Here is a 10,524-nt window from a genome sequence, read left to right as displayed (position 1 = left end):
ACCAAGGGATTGATTAAATTTTTTTGCAGACCAGTGTTATTTACCATGGTACAAACTAAAACATATTCAAATAATTTATAAAGCTGAAAATTACAACATAAACATTGGCATTTCTGTTCGTCAGTGTAGCGGGTTGCTTACTGGCTTACAACAGTGGAGTAGCCACTTATTCATTCTTAATATTCTTATTAAACGGGTAGAATAGGGAAACAGGATGCTATGCCGGATGCATAATATGCATTTTTTTTTACTATTATAAAAGGTCAATATAAAAACTCATTTACTCGTTTATAGATTTTTTGTATAGATTTGTCTGCCTTTCATGAATTTTTTTATGAAAACAAAAAATTTTTACAAAATAAAAATGCATCTTAATAACACCATCTACTATTTATTCTAAAAAAATTAACAGATACGACGGAATTAATAAATAAATTAATGAATTTATAATTTAAATACAATAATGTCAACCCACAACAATTTTTTATATAATTTTTGATTTGTCTCTCTAAGAATCCATCCTTTTTAACCAACCTCGGAACTAATAAAAACTATTTAATGTATTAAGCGTGTTTATTTTCAACAATAATGCGATTTTCTTTAATAAATATTCAATTCTACTTGAAATGCAATAAATATATCCACAAGATTTTTTTAATTATTTAATTTTGATAATATATAAATTTGGAAGCACTTCGTACGTACCTAAATCGTTTTATGAATTAAAAACAACTACCTACTACATTTGATGATATATATTTCAACTATTGGGTGTCCCAACATTAACGCAAGATTTAAATTTGCCGCCATTTAAGCGATAACGTATTCACAACCCTAAAAAAAACAAATCGACAACTAACTGGTTTAGAGTTAGAAAAAATGAAGCGTTGCTTGACAGCCGAAATTCGAATATTTTATACAAAATATGGTCCGAATAGTGTTTTAACTTCGTCGACTGGAGATGCCAAACACACTGGTCGTTCAAAAACAAATCGTTCAAATGTCAATATCGAAGCGGTGCGTTAGAGTGGTGGTGACAATCCAGGAACCTCAATTCGGCGTCGTGGACAAAAATTACAATTACAAGAAGGTTTTTATAGCGTTTACTCACTAAAGATCTGCGTATTCATGTTTATAAAGTTCATATACACAACAACTGAAGCCTAATGGCCTTGCACAGCAAAGAGAGTTTGTTAATCGCCAAAATTGCCGCTTTTGGGGTTCTGGGAACGCACATATGAATGTTGAAAAGCACATCCACAACGTGTCACTGTTTGGTGTGCATTTCGTACTGGAGGCATAATTGGACCATAGTTTTTTGAAAATTAAGCAGGTAAAGCCAAATCAAATGATATTGATGTGGCCAATATGTGGTTTCAACAAGAAAGTGGTACGTGCCATACAGTTCATGAAATACTTCAATTACTATATGAGACATTTCCATGTCATATACTCTCTCGTTTAGGTGATCAGAATTAGCCTCACAGATCGTTTGATTTAACACCATTAAATTTGTTTATATGGGGTTATTTTAAATCACAAATCTACGTCATTAAACCACTTGTACATTAAAAGAGAGGATTCAACGTTACATCAACGAAATTCAGCCAAATTTATGCACAATGATCAATAAAATATCGACAAACGAGTGCGTATGTGTATACAAAGCCGTAGAGGCCATTGGTCCGATGTGTTCCTCCACAAATAACCCCATCCCATGTACTTTATGATTTATTAAAAAAATTATAATCAAAAGAATAGAAACTATGTTTTCTATTTTCGAATCGTGCGTTAATTTTGGGACACCCTTTATTTATACCTGACTACCAGTACATTATTTTAGTTTTCAAAAACAATGTCACATTTTATAAATAGAACACGCTTAAAAAAATCTCTATAAAATATACTAAACAGAAACTTAATATGCAAGCACAAAACATAATTATGTAAATTTAACTTCAAAATGTATTTAAACCGGACAAGATACTGTATGTACTGATGGCTGTATAATACCCCCCGGGCCTGGTAAGAGAGACCGATCATGTTTCAAGAATTCATCTACGGCCTTTGCAGCCTGACGACCTTCAGAAATCGCCCATACAACAAGAGACTGACCTCTTCGGCAATCTGAAACAATTAAGCATATAAATTATCTTCTTACAGGGCGAGGCAAAGTAACATGTCTTTCGGCTTGTTACGTTTTTCTTCAAACATTTTGAATATTCATTTGTTCACATATTTATTGTAACAATTGAGAAATTAATTTGTTATCGTCCTCCCATTTAACTAGCAAAATTCAATAAAATCTCGGAATGTATTCAAATTCTTCCTCTACCTATCTACACTTGAAATCAAAATAAATTTTAGTAAATTTGTTGTCATTTGATTTGTTATTTTGATATAAATTCTTATTTTATATTTATTGCTATTTGGTAATAATTTATACAAAATATAAGTTCAGTTAGAGTATACGTTCTTTTTTATTCAAATCTATTCTTCCTGCTCGTTCGTTCTTCAGTAATTTCCATCTGTGTTCCCCTTTCCTTCCTGGTTTTAGTTTCTCCCGCAGTTCTACAGCTGCCAATCCACTCCTTTATAGTTAAAATCCAGAAAATGCGAAGTCGATGTTGCACGAATTTCTCAGACTTATAGGCACTATAAAACTTTGGAATCATTCGGATTCTTCCCAATTCGATCGTTAATTGAAGTTAGAAGTCTCTAAGAACTTTACTTGGATCGATTTAAATCAATACATTTGGCCAAGATGGCCTAATTTGAGACAATCTGAAGTATGCTACAACTTGAGTGGACTTAAATATAAGTTGTAGGGTATATAAGTCATTAAAAATAAAGAATGTGTCAATATTAGTGAGACAATGTTGTTAAATGAGATGTAAATTATGTGAAAAAAATTGTGAAACTCTAGAAATAATAGCAGCAGCTTTTATTCATCTAGTCTTGTTCTTATATTTTGAGCAAATAACAGTAACACCATATGATATTCAATACGGTTAGTATTGCGATTTACACTGAAATCAAACTAATAAAATTGATACAATTGAAATTTTTGGAAAATAATAAATCGTCACTCTACAATTTTTAACCATTATCCACTTAAAATTAATATTGTAGCAATGCCGTATCAACAATTTAATTATAGGAACAGTGACAATTAACTATATATTTAAATTCATCTTACCTCCAGCGGCAAATACGTTCTTCACATTGGTTTTATAGTCCTTTGTACTAAAGTTCGATCTAGCATCCAAAGTGAGTTCCAGTTGGTCACCAATAGCCCTTTCGGGTCCCAAGAAACCCATGGCTAAAAGTACTAAATCAGCTTTAAATACTTTTTCAGTTCCAGGTACTTGGTTCATCTGCCAACGTCCACTATCATCTTTTATCCATTCTACGCTCACCGTTTTAACTCCGCTCACATGACCCTTACCATCATCTAAAAATTCTTGAGTCATAATGCTAAATACTCTAGGGTCTGCGCCGTAGCGGACTTTCACCTGGGAACAAAAAAAAATCGAATTTTTATTAAATCCAAAAAAGGAATACATTTGAAAGAAAAAAAAAACATACTTCTTCATGACCGTAATCTACTCTAAAGACTCTAGGCCACTGCGGCCATGGATTGTCGTTGGTTCTCTTCGTTTTAGGTTCAGGTAGAATTTCAAAAGTAGTAATCGAAGCAGCGCCTTGTCTTAAAGAAGTTGCAATGCAATCACAGCCTGTATCACCACCACCGATAATTATCACATTTTTGTCTTTGGCATGAGGCCCGTCGAAATTAGCTCCGAGTTGTTTTTTCTGCCAACTTTCCAAAAATTCCATGGCAAAGTGGATGCCATTTAATTGACGACCTATGAAATTAATTAGAAACTTTGTTATACATTAATTTCGTCCTAAATATCGAGTTTATTATATATTATTATCAAAATTTGGATAATGAAAATACCCATATATATATTGAGACGATTTATATCTAAACTTCCAAGTCGAATTTATCCAAAATGAAATAGACATTGTCACCGGGAAACGAGAAGAAAGGCTTCACTATTATCCCAATCTCAAATTACTCCAGCTTCGAGATAACCAGCCTCAGATACTAGAGCTTAAGAGAACTAAACCGTTTGAGCTTGTGTAGTCCCGATAGAAAAGTGGACATTCAAGAATTTAACCGAAAATGTTTATTAATTTTTTAGGTTAGATGCATTAGCATTGTCACATTTTGCAATTTATTGATTTAAATATCTATATCTAGAAGGATTTGCCGTTTGCCTCAAAATAGGTTTCAGTTTAAGCAAACGCTTCTTCATTTGAGCTGAATTTCTTACTGTCGAGCATTTTATCGAGATCAGCGAATAGCCAGTAGTCATTGAGGGCCAGATCTGAACTATACGGTAGATGAGGAAGCAATTCGAAATGTAATTCGTTCGATTTAACCATCGTTGCATGGTGAATCGTTGCATTTTATTAAACAGTTTTTTCTTCGACATATGAGGCCATTTTTTCTGTAAAATATAGTCTTTTGATAGTTGGTACTTCATAAACGTCATATGGATTTGACAATGGCAGCGCCATCTGCGTGTCAGTCACACGACTTATTGAGTAATGTATTATGTCACTAGATATAAAATTGTTAAAAATCCAGATCACAACACAAGACAAATTCGACAAGAATATAATCAATTTTGTACATTTTGAAAATGGAAAGACCAGTATAATTCCAGATAAATTAATCATAACAGATGCTGTAAAGAAGAATTTGTAAAAATCAAAACTTACCTGGAAGTGGCAAATCTCTCGGCCACGTTGCCCCAGTGGCAAGTACGACAGCGTCGTACTCATCACTTAATTCATTAGCTAAAATATCTTTTCCCACATTGACATTGGTCTTGAATTCGATCCCTTCGGCAGCTAAAAGATCTACTCTTCTCTGCACTACAGTCTTACTTAATTTCATTGTGGGAATTCCGTACTGAAGTAACCCCCCGATTCTGTCATTTCTTTCGAAAACTGTAACTAGGTAACCTGCTTTATTCAACTGATTTGCGCAAGCCAGACCAGCCGGACCGGATCCTACTATAGCTACTCTCTTGCCATTGCGTACTGTGGGTATTTGGGGAACGATCCAACCATTTTCGAAAGCATGATCTATTATAGCACATTCGATATTTTTGATGGTAACACTTGGTTCTGATATACCTGAATAGAAAAATAATGAGTAAGTGACACAGACGAAACTATCTTAAGCAAACTTAACAAAAATATTCCATTCTTTTTATGTTATGGAGATAGCTGTATTACTGCTGTACCAAAAAGTTCAATTAAAAGTGTAAGTCAAAATTCAGATCTTATCAAGAATTTGTTGCTGCTTATATACATACAGAATGTCCGTCAAAATAATGAATATACATACCAAGTACACAAGCAGCTTCGCAAGGTGCAGGACAAACTCTGCCAGTAAACTCCGGGAAGTTATTAGTTTGAAGAAGATGATTCAAAGCTTGCCTCCATTGATTCTGGAATACCAGAAGATTCCATCGGGGAATTATGTTACCTAAAGGACACCCGTGACTATTCGATTGACAGAACGGCACGCCGCATTCCATACAACGGGCAGCTTGTACGCGAAGTCCTTTACGTACGTGAGTAAAATTGTAAATTTCATCCCAATCTTTCATACGTTTATCAGCAGGACGGTAGGGAGCGGCTTCACGAGGATATTTCATAAAACCTGATAAAAAAAATGATCAACTGTTCGAAAATAGACTTTCAATATACAATAAAGTCGATTGTATTTTTCTTATTTAGTGCGAGCAGTGTTTACTGTACTAATTTATTTGCCAAAATTAGTGATTAGTGTTTCCTAAGTATGTCTTCACTTTACACAATTAATAATCAATTGTTTCAGAATATAATACTGTGACATATTTGGTTTTGAGCAGTTAAGTAGTTATTGTAATAAAAATTAAAAGCGTTAGAACGGGAATTCTGTTGAAAAAATATTGATTAAATCGGCATCGGTTTAGAAGATTGAAAACGTAACAAAAAATCTGTCTAAGACTACTGCATATTAACGAAAAAATCTTGTCCAATTTCCACCTTAAAGAATGGCGAAAAGGAACGACATAGTTTGAACTGAGAAAGTCTTGGTGTTACAATCTAAAATAAAAACCGCATGGACTTTTACTGCCTATCCATTTATAGAAGTCTTAGGTATTGGAAATTAGTATTTCTTCTTTATTATAGAATATAGCTTTCCTTAGATAGAAAATTATATTTTTCCCGAGTTATCGGCCAATTAAATAGCTCAATATAAGCTAAAGTAAACCTAATCTAATTGACGCTCAAGTAAATTTAATCTAATCGAAGTTAAAGTAAACCTAATCTATTAGAGACTGAAGAAAACCTAAGCTTATCGAAGGTAAAGTGAACCTAAACCAATCAAAGCTAAGAAAAACGTAACCAGAAAATAAAACTGTTCTTTGGTCTGATCAACAACATCAAACGACAGTTCTCAATTCGAATAATATTTATTTATGCCTTTTTTTCTTACTGTTTCATCTGGATTTGGATTATAAGAGACATCACAGGTGATTATGGACTAATTTATGCTCAAGCTGAAGTTAACCTCACCTAATCAAATCTGAAGTAAACCTAATCCAATTGAAGCTAAAGTAAACCTAAGTCAATCGAATCTAAAGTAAATCTAATCGAGACTAAAGTAAACCTAACCTAGTCGAAGCTATAGTAAATCTAATCTCATAGACTAAAGTAAACATAACCTAGTCGAAACTAAAGTAAACCTAAGTCAATCGAAACTAAAGTAAATCTAATCTAATAGAGACTAAAGTAAGTTCATAAGCTAAAGTTAACCTAACCAGAGAATAGGTACGTTCTATAGTCTGCTAACTAGTTCCCAATTTGAATGTATGGATCTAGATTATAAGAGACATTACATGCGACTAAGGACCAATTTATGCTATTTAGTTATGATAAGACATGCAACAAAGTTGCTCAAAAAATAACAGATACATGTTTCTAATGTCACTTGTCACAATTTTACATATATCAATACTTATACTAAGAAAACTGTTTCCGTTATTGACTAAATATCGAAAAAAAAAAAAAAAAATTCGAGTGCTAAAACGTGGAAAACCGAGGACAAGTTACGTAAATATTATTTATCCCTTAGTCTCTCGGACAGTTTATATGTATTCTTTTTCATAACCATATTCTATTCAACAAGCAATAGGAAAAATTCTGAAAGAATACTGGGTGAGTCATCACAAATTTGATTATTTTAATCCTTATTTTGACTATTTTCGGTTTTCAACTTTTTAACACTTTATTTTATCCAACCTTGACCAGGGTTAGTTAAAAGGGCTTCTACTGTATAAATTGATATCCGATTATTCACAAGAAAAATTGAGACATTACCCCTGGTCTTATCCAGAGCCCTTTCAACTTTCTTTTGCTCGTGAGTAGCATCGCCAATGGCGTCTTCAATATCCAGTATCTTGGGTTCCGCAGCTTGAGGTTGATTGACGGGTATTTCCGCAGTTTTTTGTTTTAATGCTCTCTGGTATTCGTACGGAAAAACTTTGACGAATTCTCTCTTACGGATATCAAATTCATCTATTAGAGTTTTGGCTACAATACTTCCGGTCAATTCTTCGAATTCTTTTAGAAGGGATATAACGAGATCTACATCTTCTTTATCTTCCAATTTGCATAGTTCTACGGTTTCCATGTTACATTTTGTGGAAAATTTACCGTCTATATCCCATACATAAGCGATACCTCCAGACATACCAGCTGCAAAGTTTCTACCAGTCAGACCTAAAAAAAAGTATCCATTTTTTTTAAATTCGTATACATATTTATGTAAAAACTGCTACTGAATTACATTGTAGTACAAATAAAATAGGAGCTACTAACCAATTTAAATTTGCCAAGAACATTTACGCAATTACTATTTTTTTAAAATATTTTGTCCAGCAGAAAAAAATTTAAAATTGATTTACTCAACAGAAATTAGTATCCTCTATCAGCAACGCTAAATAAGAGTCCAAGTTGGCAATCTTGTTTTTTAGGTAAGGCTCTTCCACTAGGTCAAATCCCAAGATTTTCCTCCTTGAGCTAATAAGAGTTGACAATTGCAGACGACGTGTCTCGTTTTTGCTATTTCTATTCCACAGAAATGACAGTCCGAATCAACAGCACCGTGTTTAGTTTTACCAGAGTCTTAGGTTACGTTTTTTACTCATAGTCCTCATACATCCATTCTGACTTGCGGATCGGAAATTTCAACTACGACGAAAGTAACAGAGCAAAAACTCTTAGTCTTTGAATGAATTTCGAGCAAAATATATGGTTCAGTAAAAGAAAATATTCCTGTGGAGGATACTCCATTACAAACAACCTCCCACTATGTACAAAGAGAAGTATGTATGTATAGTTTAGGGTGTCACATATACACCCAAAAGATTTATAGTATCCCCTATTCTTGCTGTGGTATTGGGAGTGTTCAGAGTTCACATCTACTTTTTTTTCTATCACTGTCTCCTTTGTCTTGTAGCAGATTCCACAGAAGGGTTCAGGTCCCCACATTAGCAAGTCTGTGTACTATTTCATTTCCCTCTGCTTCAGTCTGACCAGGAACCCATTAGAGGAATTGTATTCTTTAAACGTAGCTCATTTATCATACACAATTCAATGTTTGGACATATCTAGAACTCACTATAACTTCAGATGCCTAATCTTCAGCTCCCTCTATGAATCTAATTTGCATAAATGTCTTCTTCTTTCTGCCTCCAGTTTCTACCTGTTTTAGCTATTATATCCACCATACATGTGCAAACCAGACCAACTAAATGATTTTTTGTAATGTTAAGTAAATATTTAAAATCAAAACAAAACAGTGGGAAAATAACTAAATAAGATACCACACTACACACATAAAAGTGGCATTATTTTATCTATAATTTCATTTTTAACTGCTGTATTTATAACAAATTTTACCTAGAATTAACACGATTCCTCCGGTCATATATTCGCATCCATGGTCTCCTACACCTTCTACAACAGTAATAGCTCCAGAATTTCTAACTGCAAATCGTTCCGAAGCTATGCCCCTCATAAAGGCTTTACCAGACGTAGCTCCATATAAACAAACGTTACCAACGATGACGTTAAGATGGGATTCAAACGGTGACGTTTTGGGAGGGTAAATAACAATGATTCCACCAGAAAGGCCTTTCCCTAATATTAGAAAAATTTAAAAAAAACGTTAGTTCATATTGTCATATTTTATAAGATAAAACTTACCAACGTAATCGTTAGCATCTCCTTCTAGTGTTACGTTAATACCTTTTGCTAAAAAGGCGCAGAAACTCTGACCAGCAGATCCCGTTAGGCGAATATTTATTTGACTCCCTTCTGGCAAGCCGTCTTCATTATATTTGCTTGAATTTATATAAAGAAAATTAATTAACTTTATGGAACAATTAGTTATAAAATTTCTAATAATTTAATTTAAGTAAAATTATGAATATCCATTCAGTACTTTTAGTACTTTTAAATAAAATTATGAATATCCATTCAGTACTTTTAGAGTAAATTGTGTTACTATAGTTAATATAAATCGTTAAGGCCGATATACGATGGTTATACCAAAAGTAAGATCCCAATGAGTTACAGCCTTAAGGCCTTAGAACTATTACTGTATAATAAAATTATGTTTGCACAAAATTCAACTGCATTTAGAAACAACAATCAGAAGATGTTTTAACCAGTTTAGTTAATGAAATATTTTAAAAACTTACCGAGATATATGATAGCTAAGAGTTGATCCAAAAGCTCGTTCTTCGTTATTAATTTTCATCTCAATATCAATCGACTTCTGAACCCCATCGATAACCGGTTGTGATTTCTCTATCAATTCATTATCGGGTCGTTGTTCCAATTGAAAATCTTGCGATACGGATCCACCTTTGATGTTAACTCCAGGTCTCATATGTAGAGCATTTTGTAATATCAAGTTCAAGTTGAGAGATTTCGTTTTTTGGGAACCGGTTTCTAATACCTTAAGAAGATCCGTTCGTCCAATCAATTCTTGGTACGTGCGGATCTAAAATGTATAAATAATTTCAGTCAGTATAAATGACATATTTAAATTATTACTTACCCCTAAATTGGCCATGTGTTCCCTAACTTCTTCTGCGAGCATGAATAGATAGTTGATGACATGTTCAGGTTTACCGGTGAATTTTTTCCTCAAAACTGGATCTTGAGTTGCTATACCAACGGGACAGGTATTGAGATGACACTTCCTCATCATTGTACAACCCATTACGATTAAAGGTGCAGTACTAAAGCCTATTTCGTCTGCGCCCAATATGGCGGCTACCACTACGTCAAATCCTACATCAAAATTTTCTTATTTTAAACAAGCTCATTGTTATAAATGGCTTTCAAACACAAAGTGGATGACGCAGATCATTGAAATTG

The 10,524-nt window shown here is 33.5% G+C and overlaps 1 protein-coding gene across 1 annotated transcript in view; it reads right to left on the bottom strand.

Annotated features, from left to right (window-relative positions):
- Nucleotides 1-371: 371 nt before the first annotated feature.
- Nucleotides 372-10,524, bottom strand: part of LOC130440850 (uncharacterized) — a 49,001-nt gene continuing 38,848 nt past the window's right edge. Inside the window, exons 16-25 of the mRNA XM_056774220.1 lie at nucleotides 10,202-10,437; nucleotides 9,840-10,144; nucleotides 9,343-9,479; nucleotides 9,037-9,276; nucleotides 7,453-7,854; nucleotides 5,429-5,746; nucleotides 4,795-5,214; nucleotides 3,589-3,869; nucleotides 3,200-3,515; nucleotides 372-2,127 (exon numbers count right to left, since the gene is read on the bottom strand). Coding sequence (XP_056630198.1) covers nucleotides 1,970-2,127; nucleotides 3,200-3,515; nucleotides 3,589-3,869; nucleotides 4,795-5,214; nucleotides 5,429-5,746; nucleotides 7,453-7,854; nucleotides 9,037-9,276; nucleotides 9,343-9,479; nucleotides 9,840-10,144; nucleotides 10,202-10,437 — 2,813 coding nt within the window. The 3' untranslated portion in view covers nucleotides 372-1,969. The remainder of the gene's footprint in view (nucleotides 2,128-3,199; nucleotides 3,516-3,588; nucleotides 3,870-4,794; nucleotides 5,215-5,428; nucleotides 5,747-7,452; nucleotides 7,855-9,036; nucleotides 9,277-9,342; nucleotides 9,480-9,839; nucleotides 10,145-10,201; nucleotides 10,438-10,524) is intronic.

This window comes from Diorhabda sublineata, chromosome 2, assembly GCF_026230105.1.
Source record: "Diorhabda sublineata isolate icDioSubl1.1 chromosome 2, icDioSubl1.1, whole genome shotgun sequence".
NCBI classification, from domain to species: Eukaryota; Metazoa; Arthropoda; class Insecta; order Coleoptera; family Chrysomelidae; genus Diorhabda; species Diorhabda sublineata.
This window is presented reverse-complemented; position numbering and strand designations above follow the sequence as displayed.